Source organism: Protomyctophum parallelum (genome assembly GCF_964188405.1).
Source record: "Protomyctophum parallelum genome assembly, chromosome: 5".
Taxonomy (NCBI): domain Eukaryota; kingdom Metazoa; phylum Chordata; class Actinopteri; order Myctophiformes; family Myctophidae; genus Protomyctophum; species Protomyctophum parallelum.
In genome coordinates this window covers 51,872,800-51,896,864 of record NC_139702.1, presented here as the reverse complement: position 1 = coordinate 51,896,864, position 24,065 = coordinate 51,872,800, and the positions used below count along the sequence as shown (strand labels likewise).

The following is a 24,065-nucleotide window of genomic DNA, read 5'->3' as shown; positions in this document are numbered from 1 at the left end:
ATGGGGCGTGTTCCGCGAAAGCCGTAAACCACGACTCGTGTTGCTATTGGAGACGCAAGCAGGAAGTAAATTCCATAACTCCGTGCTTATTTTGACACTTAAAACCCAACCTAAGAATACAATTCTGTGTATTGCTATTTATAAACGTTCTTTTTACATTTCTACATTGTGTAGTTGAATAAGTAAATGCTTAGTCCGCAACTTGTCAATCCGTGAAGATCGTGGTGAGACACGGTAAATACCAAGCTGGCACTGACATTGTTTATAAAAGAATACCTGTCTGCAAGCTATTATTATGAGCTAACGTTAGCCGAGCTCACTCCGCGACAGCTAACAGGTGCATGTTTTAATCTATGATTTCGGCCACTATTGTGGCTGGTGTTAAAAGTGTGTTAACTGTATAACAAACCATGTACAACCCAGATTCGGCACAAACAAGGGACTACATTCTATTCGCTCCTATGCCACCACAATGTGGAACGCCCTACCAACAGTCATTAAGACATGCGAATCCCTTGACTCCTTCAAAACAGCTCTCAAAAGGCACCTACGGACGGCTGCAATTCGAAACTGGCCTCTGTAAAATCTGAATCCCCCCACCGCCCCCCCCCCCCCTTTTCCCCTCAATGTATTATTTTCCCTTTTTGCTTCCTTTAGGCTATGATGAATTCCTGTTCTGTTCTTTAACTAGAAGTGTATATTTGTATGTCTCTAAATGTTTTGATGAATTGAACATGGTGGACCCTCTTGTAAACAAGTGGTTTAATTGGGTCGTCCACTCACAGTTAACAGTTTTTGTATTGAGTTTGTGCTTGAAATGTACTGTAATTCTGCAAACTGTTAATAAATATTTCAATCAATCAATAACCTGGGTTGTCTCCAACTAACGTTTAGAAATCAGCAGTCAATGAGTCGCGGTCGGAACCCCCCTCTTCCCCGGGGGTCAGGACAGGGTGCAGCCAGGGCCAAACAGGTAATTCACCCTAGCTCTGTTCCATAGCCCTAAAGTCCTTTGCTGCCGTTGCATCTAATGAAGGCATTAGAGCTATGGAACAGAGCTAAATTCACCCTATGGTCTTTACATTACAATATATTGATTGCAACATGCTTTGGCTAATTACATTAATTTAAATTCAAACCTTATTATGGACTCATGGTCCAGATAAAACACATACTGTACACATCCTATAACAATTGTACAAATGTAACTGGGTCCATTTAGTTAAATGTATACATTATCAGAATTACACATGGATACATTAACACTGAGCATTTTACTGTGTATGTATGTATTGTTATCCATCACTCACACGCTCTCTCTTTCAGTTGGGCCTGCTCCTTGACCTATCCCCAGATGGAGGGATGGATGATGGTGGGAATGAGGAGGAATTGGAAGCAGAGCTCCTGGCCCTCATGGGAGGAGGGGGTGGAGGGACACCGGTGAAGAAGAGAGGAGGCAGAAGTGAGAAAGAAACGCTTTCCTGTTTGTTGCCTGTCTTTTAATATAATATACATTTTGGAGGATGTAGATGTAGACCGGCAATTTAAATGCCACCTACAGTTGATACAATAATGTTAACCCTCTAATGATCATGTGCTGCCTGCTTCATAATGGAGTGATCCTTCTAAATATATATATTTATATATCTAGCTCCCGTGCCTATGGCGGAAATAGAGCGAATGGCTGCTCTCTGTATGAAAGACCTGGATGATGAGGAGGAGGGTGGGGACGAAGATCTGGATGATGATGATGATGATGATCTAATGGTACCAGACTTGCACATTTCTTTACTCATGTATTGTTTTTATGTACAGTGTTTTTGCAGGACAGGTGCTAAGATTATATTGAATTTTAGTGCTCTCAGTCTCATTCAATATAGCTTCTTGGCTTGGGAAACTCTAAAGCCCAAACCACACCAAAGGGTTGGGTGGGGACAAAACAGTTTTTAAGGTCAACCACATCAATGCAATTCCTTGCAACGTTTTGTCCCGACCCTTTGGTGTGGTCTTTGCTTCAGGAGAGAGGTTTGGCTTTATTTTTACTCATTGTTTATAAATTGTTTATTTTCATTAACCCATTAAAACCAGTGGCATTTTAGTATTGGCCATTCATTAAAAATAAATTGTGATGTGCAGCATCTTCTTCTTTCCCTTTTGGCTTTTCCCTTCAGGGGTCGCCATAGCGAATCATCTGCCTCCATCTCAGCCTGTTCTCGGCCTCCTCTTCTCTCACACCAACTAACGTCATGTCCTCTTTCACTACATCCATAAATCTTTCTCTTTGGTCTTCCACTAGGCCTCCTGCCTGGCAGTTCCAACCTCAACATCCTTCTACCGAATACCCTCTATCCCTCTTCTGTACGTGTCCAAACCAGAGCCCTCCAGGCCCGTCGGGACTGACCAGGGCCCGGCCAGGCCAGGCAAAACGGGCCAGGCTTGGGCCGTTTCTATACCTGACCAACGGGCTCGGGCTCACGTGCCATTTGATAGATTTTGCGCAGTTAATTTCAGCCAGCCTGGAGTCCGGGACCATTGTGGGCTTATGAGCATGTCCACTGCTTGCATTCACACATACAATACAACACACACACACACGCTCGTTCCTGATCCTATCCATCCTTGTTACTCCCACGATATAATCGGTAGCGCATTGAAATTGGCCATAAAAATGACATCGGATCAGATCAGCTTAACCCATTCTGACCTGAGATCAGATTCATACGAGGTTTTCCACTGGACACACACTGGTCTGATGAACCCATTCTGACCTGAGATCAGATTCTAAAAATGTCAGTCGTTCTTCGATTTTTCAAAAAATAGCAGACCTACAAGCTCGTATCGCGCCACTCGGTGGCGCGATATGAGCTTGTAGATCTGCTATTTTTCAATAGCTAAAGCACAACATGATGCTGACACCAAAATGGGTGCCCGTTCAGAATGGGTTAAACAGATATCACAGATATTGATGATGCAATAGTAATGTAACTCAATGGCTTTGTACTCACAGAGCAGCCACTCTGCCTGTCTGTCTCTTTAAGAGCACCAGCTGTTAGTGGGGAGGGGGCTTAACATCTACTTTCGCCAACAAACAAAAATTCACATTCAATATAAATATAATATATTAATGTATTATATTGTATATATTTGTATCTCTCCGATATGACCCTGCAAATAATCTGAGATCTGTCATCATTTCAATATCGCGCATCTAAAAAGAAATACAAGATATACAAGATCACAGTGCATCACTTAATGCTTGAAAGTGTGAGAGAACTACTCATTTAGAAGGCATTTGCAGAATCTGCCTCTGGTCTTAATGGGTTAAGCAACTAAAATGTTTAGAAATGCATTATTTTGTGTGATTTGTGTATGTACTGTACACACTACAGGCAGAACTGAACGAGGTGTTGGAGGACGATGAAGCTCCTAAGCCTGCACCTCCTGCCATCACTCTAACTGCCCCATGCTCCGGTGTCACTCCCCGCAGCGGCCCTACCACTCCTAGTGGGCCAGCAGGTTTAGAGTCCCACCTGGTGGAGCGCATTGACATGTATCAGACAGCCATTTCCAATGCCAAGGCAACAGGGGAGTCCAGCAAAGCCCGGAGATATGACCGTGGCCTGAAGGTAAAGTGCAAAAAACAAACCAATTGTTTTTCTTCTGTCCTCACTTTTTATCTTCGAGTCGTTGCATACTAGGGCCTGACTCACACCTTCGCATCTAGCATACAACATTGATGCATGCTATATATAAACGAAGGGTAAGTGTCATGGTCGCCCCAATGCATTTCCAATGGAAGTCACATGGTTTGACACAACATTTTTGTTGTACGGCTTTTGGCTGTGTTTCGACTGCCCCCCTCCCCCTCATACAACAAAAATGTTGTGTCAAACCATGTGACTCCCATTGGAAATGCATTGCGAGCTTGCATCAGTAAACAAGTCTCATGCATCAGCTATACATCAATCTGTTGTGAAGGTGTGTCAGGCCTAAGGAACCTTGTTTTCTGTAGTGGTGAATGCTTATCAAATGAGAAGTCATAAAAAACCAATAGGATCCACCGCCTGTTTTTGACCGGCCCCCGCCCCTCTAGACCTGAAATCACACAGGCTGGGGCAGGCTACTGTTTTGTTTATGTCATTAAAAGTCCACAGGCGTGGCTGCCGTGTGACATAATTTCCGAAAGCCAGATGTTGTGAGGGCTGGTGCCCCACAAAAATCCACCAACACCCCAGATCACAACCGTGACTATGCTTTTTCCTGTGGGAAATAATTCCATCCATTCAAAATATATGTTTTCTATTATCTCTATATATCATTCTTCCTATTTGTACGTTGATTCTGTTGATCGCAACAGTGTCCACTTTTCCCATTTCATCTTAGACATTGCAGTCCATGCTGGCTTCTGTCAAAAAAGGAAAGGCAATCAACGAGGAGGAGATCCCACCTCCTGTTGCTACTGGTGGAAAGCCCAACCTTGCGTCTCAACCTGAACCAATCAAGGAACGGGATCTGACGGCTCCGGCATTTGTACCCGCCCCGCCCACCAATCTGAAACCTCTTAGGGAGGCTGCCTCCCCAGCCCCAAATGCTAGGCCCCAGTTCCTTACTCCGCCACAGAAACCTGCTGCTGCCATCACTCCAGACACACCTGCCATCTCTCCTCTCACCCCTAGCCAGCCTAATGTTCAGCACTCAGGTATATATGCTCACACAGACACACACATCTCTCCAGATGCAGTACATACACTTGTATTTAGGGGTGCACGATTATGAATGACCAATCTCCGATTATTTGCAGGGTCAAATCTGCCGATACCGATTCTGACTGATTCCGATATTATACAGAGGAACCACAATGGAAACAAGCCTATAGGGCCCTATAGGGGCTTGGCCCAAAGCCTGTTAACCCATTCTGACCTGAGATCAGATTCATACGAGGTTTCCACTGGACACACACTGGTCTGATTGACCCATTCTGACCTGAGATCAGATTCTAGAAATGTCAGTCGCTCTTCGATTTTTCAAAAATAGCAGACCTACAAGCTCGTATCGCGCCACTCGGTGGCGCGATATGAGCTTGTAGATCTGCTATTTATCAATAGCTAAAGCATAACATGATGCTGACACCAAAATGGGTGCCCGTTCAGAATGGGTTAATAAAGTATTCAATCAATCAATAAATAGCATAATACTTTTGTGTTTTCACAACTGAATGACTACTGAATGAGATGAGTACACAAATTAAATGTAGATTTATTTTTGCTGGTGAAAACCGATGAAATAATCTGTATTATTTTGAGACCCTTCCGATACCGATATGGCATTTTTTTTTTTTTTTTAAGATATTTTTTTGTGGCTTACGCCTTTATTGATTTTTTAAGGGATAGAAAGTAGGCTGACAGGAAACGGGAGAGAGATGGGGGGATGACATGCGGTAAAGGCCGTGTCGGGTCCGGGAGTCGAACCCGCGGCACACCGCGACTGGATCACCAGTCCGGTGCCCAGACCGTTACGCTACGGCCTGGGCCCGATATGGCATTTTAATGGCCGATTCCGATTATGCTACCGTTTAATCGTGCACCCTTACTTGTATGTGTACACAAACAAGGATTGTAGACTGTCTCTGTCACATACACACGCCACACTCCAAACATCTATAATTGACCAAATCTGTGTTTACTGTATGCGTGTGACGTGTCTCAGAAAGCGTCCTACAAAGCGATCCAAACTTGGTTTGTCTCAAACCATGCGGAACCAATTATTTCCGAGAACCGAAAAAAAAACATCTCTCAGCCCACAGGTCTGAGCAAGACGCACAAATGCTCTGTCTGTTCGGGAGATTGTATGCATCAGCTTCCTTGATTGGTCAACCCAAACCGTTCACGTATTGGTAGAGTACCACGTCACGTTTTGCCTCGGTAAGCCAGTATAAATCCCTGATTAGCTAAGCCGATCCATCGGCTTAACTGATTGATTGATATGTTTATTGACAATGTTTACATGTACAGAAAAATGCACATAGTTATACATCACTGTATCAACAGGAGAAATGCAAGAAAGCCAACGGCTTATTTCCATTGCAGTCCCATAGTTAAAAATGAAACGCAACTATGAGTGTATGAGTGAGCGTGTCCATGTGAGTGTTTTAGGATTGAGTTATATAATAATAATGATGTTATTATTATTTGTAATTGGCCGAGTTTCCATAACGTTTGTGCTTAGTAAGATTTGACTTAACGTTAACGTGTTAACGTGGTTAATGTCACCAATTAGACATTCTAGTTCACTCTATAACTTAACTTCCATTTTCTCTATGTTGATTCCGATTGTTTTGCATGTATCTCTGCTCAACTACACCATTAATTCCAACCACATTTCCACCCATTTCAGAGGTGAAACAGACTGTGTTGTCCAGGCAGAGGGAGTATAAAATAGCTGCCATTCAAGCCAAGCAGTGTGGAGACACAGAATTGGCCAAACGACACTACCTCGTTGCCAAGGTAACACAATATATCTTTACTAGAACCTAACCGATTTATCTGAAGGCTGATCTTATCGGCCGATATTGGCCTATAGCAGATATATCCGTATTAGGGATGGCCATTTTGAGGCATTTTCTTAACCGGTAGCTGAAATGCAATTAGCCGCTAAGATTAAAACCTTTTTGAATGGAGGAATGTTGTACTATAGCCAAATGTGGGTAAACGTAGTAATAATGAATTTCATACATACGCAAGCGGTTTGTCGGCACTTGTTTTTGCTGCTACAGTCTGAGATAGGGGTGGGTAATATGATATCACGATATGTTTTCAAGCCTTATCACGATACACAATATTATCACAATAATTTTCATGTGGTTTTGATGGTACTTAACAGTACAACCACCTACAAGGTATCAACAACTAAAAGAAAAAGGAGTAACAGACCATTTAGACCAAAATACTACTGTTTTTGGCTAATGAATTAACTAGTAACTGCAAATGATAGAATGTGCATTCACTGTATCACGATATATCTCTAAAAGGGCATATCGTGGACTCGTGGAGATATTGTATCGTCTCAACAATATTTTATCACCATATCGCCCACCCCTAGTCAGAGAGAGACCATAAATGTATTAATCAAGTTCTTAATTACTACTTGCATATAAACAATAGTCCTACAACAACGCAAATTAGAGAGAAAGGAGAATCAGAGTGTCTGTTAATGTGATCCTAATCACTGTGTAACATTCTTTATTGTAGAAACTGGATATTGTGGTGGCGGCGTTGGACAGAGGAGAGCCTGTAGAAGTCGCCTCCCTACCACCATCACCTGGTCTGTGGAATCTGTTAGCATGGCATATTGATTGATTGTATACTTTATTAGCAGTTTGCAGGAAAGCATAGGAAAGTACAAGATTAACAATAAATTACAGACAAATATACAATACTATGCAAAACATCATAAATGGTGGGGGGGGGGGGGGGGGGGGGGCGGAGGGGTAGGCCTTGAACAAGCTAGATTAGAGAAAATAATTACCAGTCTATTTATAATTTATAATTGTAGATGAAAAGGTTTCACATTACATGAGCACACATAATTCTCACCACATCAGGAGCGTTTTCAAAGCCTTCCGTTCGTGGCATTCTTGCTTACAACCATGTCCACGCTAGCCACAACTCTGGCTGTGTATGGGGCAACGGATCAGAGAGAATGTAGTGAAGGTTTAGAAAAGAGATGATCACAGTGAAATTCCGCTTTGCTTCCCTCTCCTATAGTCCCATCCCCTCTCCTCTCATGTTGTCCCCTTCTTAACGCCCGTCACAACCTTATCAACTGTCCTGCTGCCGTTCTCAGGAGATGTGGTGCTGGAGCGTTCTGCTCCCTCTGCTCCTCAGTCCTCCAGACCGGCTCCTCAAATGCCTCCTGTTGCTGTAGTGCCCCAGGTGGCATGTGATGGTAAGCTGCCAGTAAAACCACAACTGAGTTTATGAATCCCTCTACCTAGCCAAAAGGTTGTACTGCGTAATGTCATGAATGTTGTCTACAATGACGGGCGGGTGATGATAAATCATTTCTACTCCCATGAAACAGGAATGCTTTCATACAGGTGCCTTGCATGATATGCAATTAGCATCTTAGCATTCAGTGGCATGTATACAAATGTTTGAACAGGCCCAGTTGACAAAATCAAGATAAAGATCTCAATGGGTTCATTATTGCAGTCACAAAGCAGCGTAAGTGCTTCAATAAGAACTGCATTACATCAGGAAAATAATGGTCAGACATTGTGGTCAAAAGCGCACATTCGATGACAGTAATGCAATATGTATTAGTACAACTAGAAGCCACAGATAAAAAAGGTGCATCACAGAAGCCTGTACAATGATGTCCAGAATAAGATATGTAATGCACATCCTCCATTCTTGGTGCTGAGCCAAACTGTTAAAACAGACAACGTAGAAAAAAAGCAGGGGCTCGCAACTCATTTTATAATGCTCCAAAAAACTTTTATTCAGAGACACAGCATGCAGGACATACAACGTTTCGACCGTGAGATCTTTGTCAAGTATCAGTCGCCCAGAGGCGGCACAGCAGTTAAGGTTACAACGTACATATAAGTATAAGAAAATCAAATAATTACTGTAGTATACAGTAGAAACAAGGCAAAAGAAAGACAAGATGCAAGGAACAATAACAACACTAATAATAATAATAGTAAAAATCACACCTGTGTGAAGTGAGGGGTGGTCTTATCATCGTACATTATCACACATCATCTCATTCCGGGCAATCACAATCTGCGTCCTCACCTTCATCGTCAATATTTGTGTTACGTAATGTTTGTGTTTACACTATGACGTACAATTTGACATAATTTGACTGATGTAAAATTGACACTATGATGTAAAATTCTCCATTCATTGTCAATGGGAATTTAATGTTTGTGTAGGACAAAGTTTGTGGACACACACCAAATAGTTGGACATAGGAGGGGCTAGCGCCCCTCAAAAATACTACTGAGCAAACAACGGTAAACCGTAGCATAAACTCTTGTGTGTCTGTCTGTGTCCATCCATGCCTCCTCCAAAGCCCTGCCTGTCCCTGGGAGTGTAGCAGAGGCCCTGCAGCAGAGGATGGACAGATACAAAGCGGCAGCAGAGGGAGCCAAGAGCAAAGGAGATGAGCGCAAGGCCCGCATGCACCAGCGCATTGTTAAGGTACACGAAATGATGTATGTTTATTACGCGGCTTGGTTGAATGCTTGATTCTGATTGGTCAATCGCTGGATTCAGCAGTGTTATTTACTGATAATGACCTCTCTGCTCTATAACAGACCACTGTCTAATCAAAGCCTCAAAGCACCTGCTGCGCTGGTGCCATGTAACAACCACACAATGTAATTTGCAGCTAAACATTGGTCTCAAGAATGTTTTTGAAAACATTTTAAGTGAGAAATAGACGATGCAGTAACCGAAATTTGACCAACTCACTTCCTTGTTTTCCTGTGCTGCAACTTGGCCAACGGCCAGCACGATATTTATGGAATACCTTGTTTTGTCGTGAAAATCAGAAAATCAGAAAATCTATTGCATAACAAATGAACAATTAACCTGTTACCTCATCATTCTGTCTCTCTTAACAGCAATACCATGATGCCATCAGAGCCCACAAAGCTGGTCGACCAGTCAACCTGGCGGAGCTCCCGGTGCCACCAGGTCAATACGTTTCATCGTGACATTTCTTTTAGAGAGACTCTGAACATCATGACAACTGTAGAACTAATGGTAGATTCACTTGCTTTTTTGTTAAAGTCACATCACAAACTGTATTAGTCACTTCCTTGATCAGTAACTTCAAAGGTAGACAATAGTAAAGTGTACTGTGCAATAGTTAGCGTAGCACCCAGACAGTATTCCTTAAGCTGAGAGGGAAGTGGAGGTAAGATGAGTTGAAGAGATGAGTTTATAACCGAACAAAACGGGGTCTAATGACAATGTGTCTCCCATGTGATTCTCCCATGTTCATTTGACTATTTATGAAAGGAAAGGGATTTTTCTTTTACACAGATTCATGTGCTCAGAGACATGTGTAATCTGTTCTTTTACATAGTTAGGTGTAATGTGTGGGTGTTGTGTTGCTCCTCTAGGCTGTCCTCCAATCCAGGGCTCCGAAAGTGGTCAGCAAAACTTCATGGGTGTCTTGGAAACAGCCATGAAACTAGCCAATCAGGACACGGACGGAGATGAGGAAGAGGAGGGTGGCACAAGAGAAGTTGGCAAGGTAACTAAATCAGAACACGTGGAAGGGGGGTGAGGGCAGGGGTGAGGTTCCTGCCGAGCGCTGTGGAGAGCAGATGTTGAATACTGGGCGTAGGAGGGTGGTCTCTTTCACTGCAATAACCACTTCCACAGATTGGTCAGGGCACCCGTTTGATGGGGAGCTGAAGTGAGAAGAATATGCGTTGTTCTCTCTCTCTGTGAAACTCCTCACTGTCGGCCTCGTCAGGTGAAAGTGGTACAATGTTTCATCCACACATGGCCTTCATCAGGTGAGGGGAGTTGTCACGAAACTACCAGAGAAGCCAATTTAGTCAAATATAGGGTTCAAGAGTTGTAAGCCAAATGTCGATATTATAGCACCATCAACCATGAGGCTGATTTGAATTTTGGGCAGAGATTCGTCCAGTGCCATAGTTCCAGTCTGACATCTTCCTGTCATTCTCTCTCTTCAGCCTGCAGTGCGTCCACCCAACCACATAGCCAAGTCTCCAGCTCCTCAGGCCCCAAGAGGCTCCTCAGCACCTTCTCAAGATGTCAAACTGGGACAAAAAGGTAGGTCAGTCCATATGTGTGCACAGCAAGTGGGCGGATTGGTTTTTACGTCCAGATGCCCGTCCAGGACAGGCTATGGACACGCCTCCTCAGGAGACTTGGCTCAGATCTGACATTTGGCATTTGGAACCTACGTCGACCCCAGGCAGGGTTCGAACCAACAACCTTCCGCATGAAAGGCATAATGCTCTAACCACTACACTAGGGCGGCCCCTATGTGTGCAAGTGTTTAGTTTGCACACAGTCCTACATTTTCACACTCCTAAAAGCACAATTTGATGAACTGGAGGAAGTGAGGAAACTGATGAAACCTCAATGGAAGACTACATGAGACAGGTGGACAGGGCCCAGGGGTAACTAAAAAAAGACAGTCTATGGGGTTCTTAAATTATTTTATGGAAAGTAGACTGTATCTTAAAACTCCTTCAGCGCCACCTGGTGGTCACCAGTTTAGGCTCTGAGTGCCAATTCTCCCATTATAAAGAAAGAAAGAATTTGTAATTATATTATGCATGTCATCACCTGTACACCAGATTAGAGGAATTTGGGAGAAAAAAAAAAGTAAAATATTTTAAAATCAATCCTAAAAACAACCGGAAGCCAGTGCAGTGAAGCCAAAACTGGAGTTATATATAAGAAGAGAAAGGCAGGGAAGATAGAGGCTCTAGATATGCTGGACTGCTACTTGGCAGCTAGGGAAGAATGGGACAGAGAGCCAGAAAATGTATGTTAGCAGATGAGAGGAGTGTGATAAGTCTCATTATCGTTTTCTGAAGGGCTTTTACACCAGCCAAGAAGGCTGTCACTTCAAAAGCAGCCAAAGCAGTAAATCTACAAATCCAACAATTGGTACACAAAGCTGAGTTTGGCCCAGCAATCTTTAAACAAACATGCAGGCAGCAGCTTTTTTTTCTAACTTTGTTTTTTGAGTGGTGCAACCACTCCAAGGAACAGCTATGTCCCTATGTCTGTCCCTATGTTTGAGTATGAGTACCACCTCTCTTGCACCACTCACTTCAGACAGATCTGATCTTTATTTTCCAAACAACACAACCGGTCGATTCAAGAAAAAACAAAGACAAACCAGTACACAAAACAAAAAAAGGGAGGGGGGGGTGGTACACACTATTCACTCTTGTATAAATTCCATTCTTCCCAGTGTTTTTCAAATAGCTCTGCCTTGGTCCTCAGATTTTGAGTCATTTTCTCCATGAGATATATTTCTATAATAATTTCCATCCAGTGCTCCTCTAGGAGGGGTCTGCTTTCAACCATCTCCTCGTGATGGCTTTCTTAGCTGCTATTAACAACAACAATATCATTCTTCCAATCCCTTTTGGAATGATAAGGGCCATAAAATGAAATGAAATAAAAAGTATTTATATTTTCCCAGGAAAATGGTGCAGTCCCCCCGTCGTCCCCGAATTGACTTTTGAGTGTGTGTCCTAAGACCGAGTTTGACTTTTTTGAATCATCCCTGTAGCCCAGCAGCAACTGGATTTCCTGTTGCTACGGCGACAGGCATTTATGCGTGCTGCACTGCGATCCAAGCAGATGAAGGTAGGCTGTCGACTTTTTCTTGTTCTTTCTCTTTGTCTTTACTATACTAGAGAGGTGCCCGTGGGGCCTCTACGACGGTGCCCGTTGGGCACTGGCCTACTTGGAATGATGCAAGTTGGAAATGAATGCCCCGCCCAGACATTGTCTGTGTCCCTTTTATGCCCGACGTCAGAATGATGTCAGATTTCTGCATGACTCTCTGTGTCCCTTTATTCCTATATATGGAGTTCCGTGTCAGCCATGCCCAAATATGGAGGGTTGGGATGTCAGAACAGAACAGGCCAGCTTAAGGAGTTCTGTGTCCATATATATGGTCCGTATATGGACCCTGGGCAGGGGGCGGTTCTGGACAACCGTGGGTCCGACCGACTCGACATCGGGCACTGCACTCCCTGTGGTGGTGTGGAACGCATGTGTAGAATTACATTTTCGGTGGGGTGAACGGTTCTCAAGTTCCGTGGATTACAGTCGTACACACAGAGACTTGGTGCATTTATAGTTAGATACACACACACACACACACACACACACACAGTCACACACACAGGATATACTGTATATTTATCTCTCGACTTCTGCACTTTCATAATTTTTTGATTTACTTCCTTGATTGAATTTATTTCCTCTAGGACATGACTGGAGCAGCCCAACACCTCAGACACGCCAAGGGACTGGATCCCATGATCAGTGCTGCTAAGGCTGGCCTTCCTGTAGATATATCCAAGGTAATGTATTGATAACTGTCTGTGTGTTGGGTGTGTGGGGGGGAAAAAACGTATGGGGCTGTAGGGTGAGATCAAGATGTGTATGTGCCTGAAATGTTGCTCACATTTCTCACCATTCATTTCATACCTTCTGTTTTGCATTCTTCCTTAACGGTCTCTTTAAAATGGCAAGTTTCCTTTTTTTGGAACCTCACGCCTCTGATTGATGCTCTCCTCTGTCTGCAGGTTCCCAGCGCGCCAGTCAGCGAGGAGGACTATTCCCTGGCTCGTTCCCGTATCTCCCCTCTCTCCCCTCGCTCCAGTGAGCAGTACAATCACCTCATGGAGCTCCTGCGACAGCAACATGAGGTGAGGACTGGTGCCTCCCAAACCCATTAAGATTCTTACTTATTAACAGGCAAATGCACCAGATCTCCTTAATCAATAATGGCAAAGAGTTGGATTTTTGCTATTATTCTCTATCATTTTAGTGATAGTTTAGTGGTGATATTGAAAGCTCTCCCGTCACCTCTTCAGTAGTAGTTTTCCGACTTTTGTACTTTTGAGTCAAATGAGTCAAATCTCTTAGCCATTGGTGTTTCTCTCCATGTACAGAAATGTCTGGCCTACTCCCAACAGTTCACACACATGGGCAGTGTGGCAGAGACGGCAAAGTAAGTGTGTGTGTGTGTGTGTGTGTGTGTGTGTGTGTGTGTGTGTGTGTGTGTGTGTGTGTGTGTGTGTGTGTGTGTGTGTGTGTGTGTGTGTGCGTGTGCGTGTGCGTGTGCGCAACATTGATTCTACTAGTGCTGCTATACTGTATCCTTATAAAGATCCTTAACTCTACACAGGTTTGAGAAGCTGGCTGAGGAATGCATGAAGAGCATAGAGATCCTGAAGAAGGCCCATGCCAAGGGCCACCCTGTTCCCAAGTGTCACAGTGAGGAGAGGACCTTTAACACTGTCAAGTAAGCAACTGACTATTGCAGACAAAAGGTGCTCACTTGTGCTCACATTTCTTCATATTCTGTATGTGTAATTTGGCACACCCCCAGCTCAGAGAGGATATAAATAATTAGTTAATGTCCCTTCACATGTGCGCTGTTATGCATATTAACACCTGCTCCAATCAAGAAATGGTAAGTGTAAGGTGCAAAGTAGGCCAGTGTGTGCATAGTGCTTATTAACATTTCTACTCAGAGAGCATGCCATGTGCTCATAGGCTATCATTGTTGTGGATGAGTGAACTTTATTGTCCAGATGGACACAGCAACACGCTGGGACTCGGTGACTCACACCCACCACAGTCACAGTCTGGCTCTATAGCACAGTCTCACACTTATAGGGACTGTAGCATTTCACCCAAACTGACTGGCGAGTGGCGACATAATATGATGTTGGTTGTGTGATTGGTCACAATGTGTGTATTTCTTTTCTGTTTTAGGATATTTCCAAACCTGACGGCTAATGACATGGTACTGTACATCATTAAGGGTGTTAATCTACCTGCTCCCCAAGGTAACCCTGTGTGTGTGTTTTGTGCATGTAACACTGTGATTTTATCACAAGTTGTGTCTTTTAAATAGTCATGGTGTGCTAATGAATTCTGTGTCACTTTTACAGTTGTATATTATACACATATGTCTGCACACTGCTAACTATCTTGTTTCTCTGTTCTCTGATAACAGGTGTCTCTCCCAGTGATCTGGATTCCAGTGTGAAGTTTGAGTTTCCTTTCCCCAGTGTGGTGAGAAGCACGTTTTACACAAATCTTCCACACTCAGCCACCAGAGTTTTGATGTGTAAACATTTCAGATTTCAGACTGCCTCACTATGTAACTTTATTTTAATGCTGTCAACAAAATTTTGTCCAATCTCTATGGTAGAGCATGATAATTCAACATCATTTAGACAATCGGGGTGGTTGTATTGTGTCTCCCTGCTCTTCTACTGTGACACAGGATCTGACACAAATTTTGACTTAATGGTCAAGTTTTTATTTATCCCCTGAACAAGCAGGCAGGCTCTATTAGCTCAGTGGTAAAAATGTCAGCACAAATCCGGTTTAAACAAATTTGAACCAGGTTTCCTGCAAAAAAGATGACATTTTTATCAGAAGAAAGAGGTAGAAGAGGACCTTACAGGCTAAACTTAATTTAGATAGCATATTATGTAGACATAGCACTCTCTAGTGTATACTCATAGTTTCATTGTACAGATATTCTACTCTTAGATGGATGTCAGGTTCTTAGCTTGCTTATGCTCCTTGATGACTATTTCTATGTATTTGATGTATTACCATGTGTTGTACTGTAAATCGCTCTTGATTAAGAGTGCCTAAATGCCTAAATTGTAAATTGAAAGTTACATAGTGCTGCTTTAAGAAATTACTTATGTAATAAATGCATATAATGCAAGTAACACAAATAACACCACATGATATATACAACTCCTAAAAAAAAGGGTTTCGGAAACTAGATTATTTCTCCGCTTCAATTTGTAAGGATTGTGCAATCGTGAAATGAGTAACACAGCTAACCGTGTGTGTAGACCCCCCCCCCCCCCCCCCCCAAAAAAAACTAATTTCCAATATCCACTGCAATATTCTTCTGGTATTTGTTCTCGTTTTGAGCTTCAAGTGCTGACCGATGACATCGGTCAGCACTTGAAGCTCAAATTGTGTGCCAGTCACAGGCACTGGAGCATGGGCCCTGCAACTGGAGGATTTAGGCAATTATTTGGTTGGATGTGTTGCTCATTCCTTAAATGCACAATCCTTACATGATATACCTTGTTATAACTTGTAAATGTGACTGATCTGGTATTGGGGGAGAAAGTATTGACCGAAATAAAGTTTCAGAACTTTGTTTTAGGAGTTTACACTAGAGGATATATCTATCTACATATACTGTACATTTGTGTGTGTATAGGAGGAGGCTCAGAGGGACAAAACCAGCACAATGAAGAGCACTAACAGTCCAGAGTTCAAGGAACAGTTCAAACTGAACATAAACCGTAATCACAGAGCCTTTAAACGGGTGATCCAGTCTAAAGGCATCAAGTTTGAGATCATCCATAAGGGGTAAGACCAAACACAGGTCAGCTCTAGTAGTGTATAACAGGTGTGGGTCCCCAGAGTATTTTTGCGGCTGGAAAATGGATGGTTTACATAGGCCTATGTACATACCTAAACGATTATATCTGGTTTAAGTATTTATTTATGATGCATTTTCTCTATTATTAAAAGGATATTTCACTTTTAAAACTGAGAAGAACTGGTAATGTTAACATTAATCTTTTCTTTCCACTCCTGCAATACAGTTGTATTATGTTCTCCGACAGCCAATTTCTCTGTCTATATGTGCTATGAGTTGTAATGGCCTTCTGTACTTTTCAGCGGTCTGTTTAAGACTGACAAGGTGGTGGGCAGTGCTCAGCTAAAGCTGGATACTCTAGAAAACCAGTGTGAGATCCGTGAGATCATAGAGGTCAGTGCTGCCTATAATGCAAATGGTTTTATTTCACATTTTAGGCCAGGGTTTTTCAACTTGTGGAATAACAATTATAAATTGCCGTTTGATAAATCCTGAACATTAATTGCGCTATAATCGAATGTTTAATATTGATATGTATCCTCTTTCTTGGAGAATCTGTTTTACTCTACAACCACCTATTACAAAACAAGCTGCTACCATATGGCCACAATCTGGCCATATGGCCAACAAAACACACACACACACACACACACACACCTAATACACTTTGCTACTGGTGCCAATGACATTAATTCCCCTCTGGGGGTCAATAAAGGGCTATCAATTCTACCCTACAAAGCCAAAGTAACTACGTTTTGGACACACTCAAATTAGCAGTCTATCTAGCAGTAGATTTACAACACACTACGATTACTTACCTTAACACTTTTAAACACTTATTGTCTCCACCAGGCCGAAGGCATGTGGGGAGAGTATGTTTTGCACTCCGTCCGTCCGTGTGTCCGTCCGTCCGTGTGTCCGTCCGTCCGTGTGTCCGTCCGTCCGTGTGTCCGTGAGCAGCTAATCTCGGCCACCGTTAACCCGCTCGATGCCACATTTTGCACACACACTCCCTGGATGCCAACGATGAACCTCTGCCCCAAACTTTCCAGAACGGCCTGTTATAGCGCCACCAGGAGGCCGCTTTGTGCAAAACAAGTTTTTGCACAGTACACCTACAGATTTTGTCCAAACATCACGCAAATTGGTACACAGTCTCTCTAGAGCCATTCAACGAAACCGGTCTTTCAGATTTCTCAGACTCCATCCTGATTGGTTAAGATTGGCTTCCAAAATTCACAGGAGTGCTCAGTTTCAAACAAAATGCTGCAAATCATGAACACATCGCGTGATTTCCGTGAAATTGTGCACCCACATTCCCACTAGGCCGAGGACGAAATGCCACATGAACAATTTCAACTCAGACTCAAGGTGGCGCTATAACTGGCCGAAAAGTGTTTTTACCTCTAACTGCACGGATCTGTGGATAACTTTGTATGCCAACTCCCTAGAGGCCAAGGAAAAACCTTTGCCTGGAATTTTTCACATCTGCTCTTTATAGCGCCACCAGGAGGCCGACATATGTAAAACACATTTTCTATTATTACTCCTTCAGATTTTATCCAAATTTCACGCAAATCGGTATACACTATCTCCATAGTCATGTGATCAACACGGAGCGCCACCATTTCCCATCTTCCATCCTGATTGGCTAAGATTGGCTTCCAAAGCTCACACGATTCGTCCATTTCGAAAAAAGGCCACAAATCACAAACACAGTGTGCAATTTCCGTTAAATTATACACGCACATTTTCACTAGGCCGAGGACGACATGCCACAATTTTTTTCCTCAAAATCAGCCTCACGGTGGCGCTATAACAGGCCAATTCCTGTTTTTAGCTATAACTGCATCGATCTGTATACAACTTATGTATGCACACATGGAAAAACATTGTACCTGCATCCCTCCAACACGAACAGCCTGTTATAGCGCCACCATGAGGCCACAACCTGACCTGCCCTGGTGGAGACCTGTGCCGATTGGCACTTTGTCTAGTTTGCATATGCTACACTGTGGCTTTGGCAGAATAATGTATATTTTGACAGATAGCAAATGATACAATCGCAAAGAGCTTTTAGGATTTTATTTGAATTTATCATAGTAGCTTGTCAAGTTCGGGGGCGTGACCAAGTGGCGCAAACACGGGCCAAAAGCTGCACTCCCCATCTAACCATCTACATGTTTTTATAGGTGCTGGATGGTCGTAAACCCACAGGGGGCAAGCTGGAGGTGAGGGTGAAGATTAGAGAACCTCTCGGTGGGGTTCAGCTACAGGTTGTGACAGAGAAGTGGCTGGTCCTTGACCCCATCTCCTCCCCCTCTCCCCCAGAGAGACAGAAAGACAGGGTGAGTTAGAACAGTTTTTGAGGGGCACTAGACCCTCCTATGTCCAGCTTTAAGGGTTTGTGTAAACACACATTGTTCTAACACAAACATTAATGCCATTGATAATGAATGGCCAGCTTTGAGTGTTTGTCCCAACTCCTAACACACACCTTGAATGTCATTGACAATGAATGGCCAGCTTACAAACATTGTGTAAACGCAAACATTGAAGACGAAGGTGAGGACGCAAATTCTGATTGGCCGGAATGAAATTATGTATTATGTACGATGATAAGAGTGCCCCTCACTTCACACAGCTATGAAAGGTGTACAAAATTACATTGGTCAGAGGATGTTTTTTGTATGTCAAGCCCCGCTTAATGGTTAACTTTTATATAATTGCATTTGTAAATGCTTATCTTTGTGTGATTACTACTAGAATGTTTTTTGAATTACTTTGATTTATTATCATTTTTACTTTACCTCACCTTGTGCTCTGTACTGCATGGTGCAATGCTGTATAAGTTACTGTTAATAATCACCAGGCCCCATCTCCTCGGTCCAAGCCCAGGAATGACCAGAGCGGTCATCCAAGGAGCAGTCATTCCAGCAGCTCTCCGCCTCAGTACAAACTCCACAGCTTCAGTCTTCTGAACTACGACAAGGAAAGGCTGGAGAGGAAGGTTTGAGTGCTTTACAGTTACACTGCTGTTGACTGGTGGGCTGTCTGTTAACCCATGCAGCTTCGATTGAGCATCTAGTGATCTGAAGGTCTTGTTGGGTCTTCATGTTTTCTCCCTCAGCTTGGTGAATTCAGAAAGAACCGGCGAGATCCACCGTCTGACCTGATTCATCAACACAAAGAGATTACCCACAGATTGCAGTGGCAGAAAGCATACCTAGAGAGAGGATCTCCTACTCAGCTGACAGGTCTCACACACACACGCACGCACACACGCACTCGCACACACACACACACACACACACACACACACACACACACACACACACACACACACACACACACACACACACACACACACACACACACACACACATACGCATACATACATACATACACACATACACACATATACACACAGCACACACCTCTTATCCAAACAACAATGCATTTCTCACTCATGTATTTTCCTATTCCCCATCTGTGCAGAGTATGAGAACGTGTTGCAGCGCTTTGCTCATGGGCTTGCTGACTCTGTGAAAAAGTTCTCCAGCCAAGGCAACAGGGTGAGTGCAGGGCTGGCTTTTGCTTCTGCTCGCATGCGTTTCTGCTTGTAATTAAATGCTTCCTTTTGCTCTTTCTCCGGCACAGGAAGCTGCCAAGGATGCTCTGGGCAGGTTGAAGATGGTAGAGAGTGAGGTAAATGGCTGAATGCCTTCCTGCAGAGCTATTATTGTCCCTCATGTTACAGTACATCAGTACTCTCATCCTCTGTTTTCCAACTCTCTTCTTTAGCTGGAATCACTGAAAAGGAGACGCACTGTGTGAGATGAGAGGAAGAGGAGAAGGGAGAGCAAAGGAGTAAACAGTCAGCTGTTAAGTTAGATCCAACACACACACACACACACACACACACACACACACACACACACACACACACACACACAACATAACACTAACAAGGCTACTAGGTTACCTTTAGCATAATGACACACAAGCTGCTCCACATCTTTTGACTGATGCATAAAGATCCCTTTGTTTATGTTGGCAGGTTTTTTTACTGTGGTATTTTGGTTTGGAGGACATTTATGGTCATATTGAATAAAGGGACCCAGAAATGTTGTACAGTTAAAATGATACTATTGGGAGGTGAATGCTTATTTGCACACAAGACAAAAAAGAAAAGAAAATCCAAACAATACAGAAAACTGCCCCAAAAAAGATTATCTATGTTCTCTTCCTTTCGATTTGAGAGTTGCCTGAGTGAGCAATTATCTGGGATGAGTTACACCTGATTATTATTATACATCATCTCAGATGGAGAGTATCTACTATCTATAGATACCCCGTCGTCTGTGTGAGAGAAAGTGTAACTTGGGGACTAGGGTGTCTTTAACCCATTCTGACCTGAGATCAGATTCATACGAGGTTTCCGCCGGACACACACTGGTCTGATGAACCCATTCTGACCTGAGATCAGATTCTAAAAATGTCAGTCGCTCTTCGATTTTTCAAAAATAGCAGACCTACAAGCTCGTATCGCGCCACTCGGTGGCGCGATATGAGCTTGTAGATCTGCTATTTTTCAATAGCTAAAGCATAACATGATGCTGACACCAAAATGGGTGCCCGCCGCCCGGTCAGAATGGGTTAACTCCTTCCTTTATTGTGTGTGTGTATAATGAGTTTAATCTAATCTGTCTGCTCCAGTATTCCAAGATTACAGTAATCTGCACCGTTTGGAAGGGTATGATATGGGAATAAAAAGTGGGGCTCCGGGGCGTCACAGCCACATCCCATAATGAGGGATTAGTGTTTGTGTCACCAAGGAGACAAGGAGAGTGGCCTGCTGGGGTTAGTTGTGGGGGGTGGGGCTGAGGTTATGGCTTGCTGTGAATATTATGGTAAATGCTGAGCTCTGGATTTGGATTGCCTCATCTTATTTTTCTTTGTCAACTACTTCTTTATTGACCTCATTTACTTTTCCCTCCACACTTTATTTAGCATTTACTCATCGCACATTCGGAGGCATATTTTAATAGGCCTCTTTACATAATTAACTTGTATGTCTTTGTTGGAAAATTGACCACTGTGTACTATGTACTATGTACCACTTCCAATGTCAAGAAACAAACATATTCCAACATACATGAATACTGATTTGTCACTGTGGTGTGTGTCAAGTAGCTCTTGGCACCAGCAGAGAGGCAACAGACTGTGTGTGTGTAGGGATAATGTACACCAGGGGTCTACCAGTAGATCACATAACATGCCCCTAAAGAATATTATTTTAAATATAAAAAACATTTTTGGCATCTGCCACTTGAATTAAGTTGACTTGATTGATTGACTGACACAAAAAAGGTCCTGTCAGCTCAAACCCATTATGCAATACTTTGTTTTCAAGAGTGCTGCTGCGCACAAATGTTGGTAGATTACAAATGAAATACAAAAAACCCCTCTACCTACTCCATATCTCCCCTTTCCCATTCCATGTGCATTTGTCTTAAATGTAATGCCAGCGCCGCTATTCCAAAGCCATTTTCAGCAATGGTATTATAATGTTTTCGGTGGGTAGATCTTGTTGAGCTGGTCATTTTGAAAGTAGCTCTCAGGTCAAAAACGAGTGGGCACCCCTGATGTACACAATGCATATTTGTATGTCTGTCCATATGACATGACAGGAGTTTCACATTATGGAATGCATCCAGACTGGCCTGGGATCCTGACTGCTTGACAGGAGTTTCACATTATGGAATGCATCCAGACTGGCCTGGGATCCAGACTGCTTGCTACATTCTGCCTTTTTGTTTTTGTTTTTCTCTCCCTCACATAGCGAAGTGAGAAAAAGAGGAATGTAGCGAATCAGGCTGGATTCCAGGCTACATCCAGACTGACATATGTGGACTAATTGGAATGATTCATGAGTCTCACCATGACGGCAAATGACATAACTATTGCATTATTAATATATGCAGGTGGTAGCCTGTTTGTATGCATTCACCAATATATTATAGACTATGTATTTAGAAATGCATATGTCTCCTTCAGTATAATTTTACAATGCATGATAAACATTGTAAGAAAGCACTATAGTCTATGGACTAATCTCTGTATACCGATGATGACCACACATAATATATTTGGCTAGTGTTCATTAGGTTTGCAAACTTTGCATTTTCATGTTTGATCTTTGATGATGCGTGAGTGTTGACTCTGACAACATATCGACCAGATATAAATGCACAGAGTTTACCCTAATCCACCCCTTGCCCCATGTCAGAGAATCCAGGTTAAAACTGGCCTAAAATGGATTGCCTGTCTATAGAGATCCTTTGCAGAGTATTTCTCTATCTACTACTACTCTATTACTTGTGTCCCATCTCTTTTACCTACTCTTGGTCTCTTCATCTAACTTTCTGCCATCTCTCGCTCAGGAGGCAACATCCATCCACTCATGTCAGTTCAGTCTCTTGGATTTGATTTATTGATTCTGAGAGGGCAAATAGAACATGATACAGCACAGCACAGTTAACAGAAACAAGTGTGCAAAAATCTTTAACACTCAGCTAAAGTTGGGACGAAATTGGGGGAAATGGAAACGTCAGTGATTGAGTGATGCTATTCAGAGCCACTGTTGGGCTCTGATATATCACCCTGGCTTGCACCACAGAACTGTGGTATCTTGACATACTATTTTAGTTAATGCATTTTGGTATTCCAATGCCCCTTTTCACTCATTTTCATGTTGCTGTGCACTTCTTTTCCCCTGCTATCGAGATCAGCAACTTTAACCCCCTGTCCCCCCAAACAAACGCTCCTAAAAGTCATCCCATTCCTTCAGTAACCCTATGACCTCTGAACTAGTCCCAGTTGCTGTGACAACAGTCAAATCTGTATTCTGTGTGATGGATGGCTGGGTAGGGGACTGCAGGCACATTTTAGAAGTTAATCTGGCTAGTCCCTAGCACACTATAAAAATCTAAAACACATTTCTGTGACAAGTTAACCCAACATTAGACAATGGCAGGAATAATGAACACCGTTTATGGACATTTAGGACTCCCATTTGTGCAACAGGACATTAGATCATACTATCAGACTATCATTTAGATGGCAGAATGTTGCCTATGTTATCTTTTTTTTAATCTCTTTTTGATATTTGATTATAAAGGGTAATGTATTGGACTTTTTTTCTGATAAAATATCAAATGTATCCATACAGGGTTGGAAAACGATTGTCTTGCATTTTTATTGGTAATGTCATGTAATGGCAATCAGTACAAATTGTGTTAATATATTATATACATTTGCTCTGGCACTATTTTTTAAAGGAAAATGTGATGTTTTGTGTTCCGAAGGTGGAAATGTATGAATGCCTGATTATTTAGGCTTGAATGATTTAATGTGGTTTATTTGATGGGATCTTGGCTAAATAAAATATAGAAACATTTGATTTTGCCTTGTTTCTGGAACAATAGCCCCATTTGCTTTTGTAGAGGCCATGTATGCTCTGTTGTTGGGGGGAATCTCCAGGCTTTGCTGTTATGCTAATAATTTATCTGAAAAGAAAGAAGAATAGAGGGGGAGGGGTAAAGTCTAGAACCCATAGCCGGAATGAACGAACCGTCACAATGATTGGCCGGCAAGGCAACCAGTCGCACTCGGATTATAGCTGCCAGCGTGATCAAAACCTCCCCATGTGGCTAGTGTAATAAAGGTATAAACTCAAATTTATTACACAATACACACTTCCTTTTCATTAAGATAGCGTTATGGACCGGTCTGAAGTGGGCAACATCTTTCTCTTAAAATTATTTGAAGGAAATGTTAATTAGGTTTATTTTGTTTTACCCCACGTCCGTGCTATTTGACAC

The 24,065-nt window shown here is 42.7% G+C and overlaps 1 protein-coding gene across 1 annotated transcript; it reads left to right on the top strand.

The window, feature by feature from the left end:
• The first annotated feature begins 54 nt into the window (after window positions 1-54).
• Window positions 55-23,631, top strand: cc2d1a (coiled-coil and C2 domain containing 1A). The gene is made up of 30 exons (XM_083766253.1): window positions 55-234; window positions 895-973; window positions 1,327-1,462; window positions 1,652-1,767; window positions 3,390-3,626; window positions 4,384-4,699; window positions 6,394-6,503; window positions 7,248-7,320; window positions 7,843-7,944; window positions 9,079-9,206; window positions 9,632-9,704; window positions 10,136-10,269; window positions 10,721-10,820; window positions 12,304-12,380; window positions 13,010-13,105; window positions 13,331-13,453; window positions 13,700-13,758; window positions 13,936-14,052; window positions 14,529-14,602; window positions 14,773-14,831; window positions 16,015-16,166; window positions 16,482-16,572; window positions 18,372-18,527; window positions 19,052-19,189; window positions 19,310-19,436; window positions 19,678-19,754; window positions 19,840-19,887; window positions 19,984-20,091; window positions 20,136-20,574; window positions 20,833-23,631. The coding sequence occupies exons 2-28, from the start codon at window positions 908-910 to the stop codon at window positions 20,014-20,016; spliced, it is 3,018 nt and encodes a 1,005-aa protein (XP_083622379.1). The 5' UTR covers window positions 55-234; window positions 895-907; the 3' UTR covers window positions 20,017-20,091; window positions 20,136-20,574; window positions 20,833-23,631.
• Window positions 23,632-24,065: the final 434 nt, after the last annotated feature.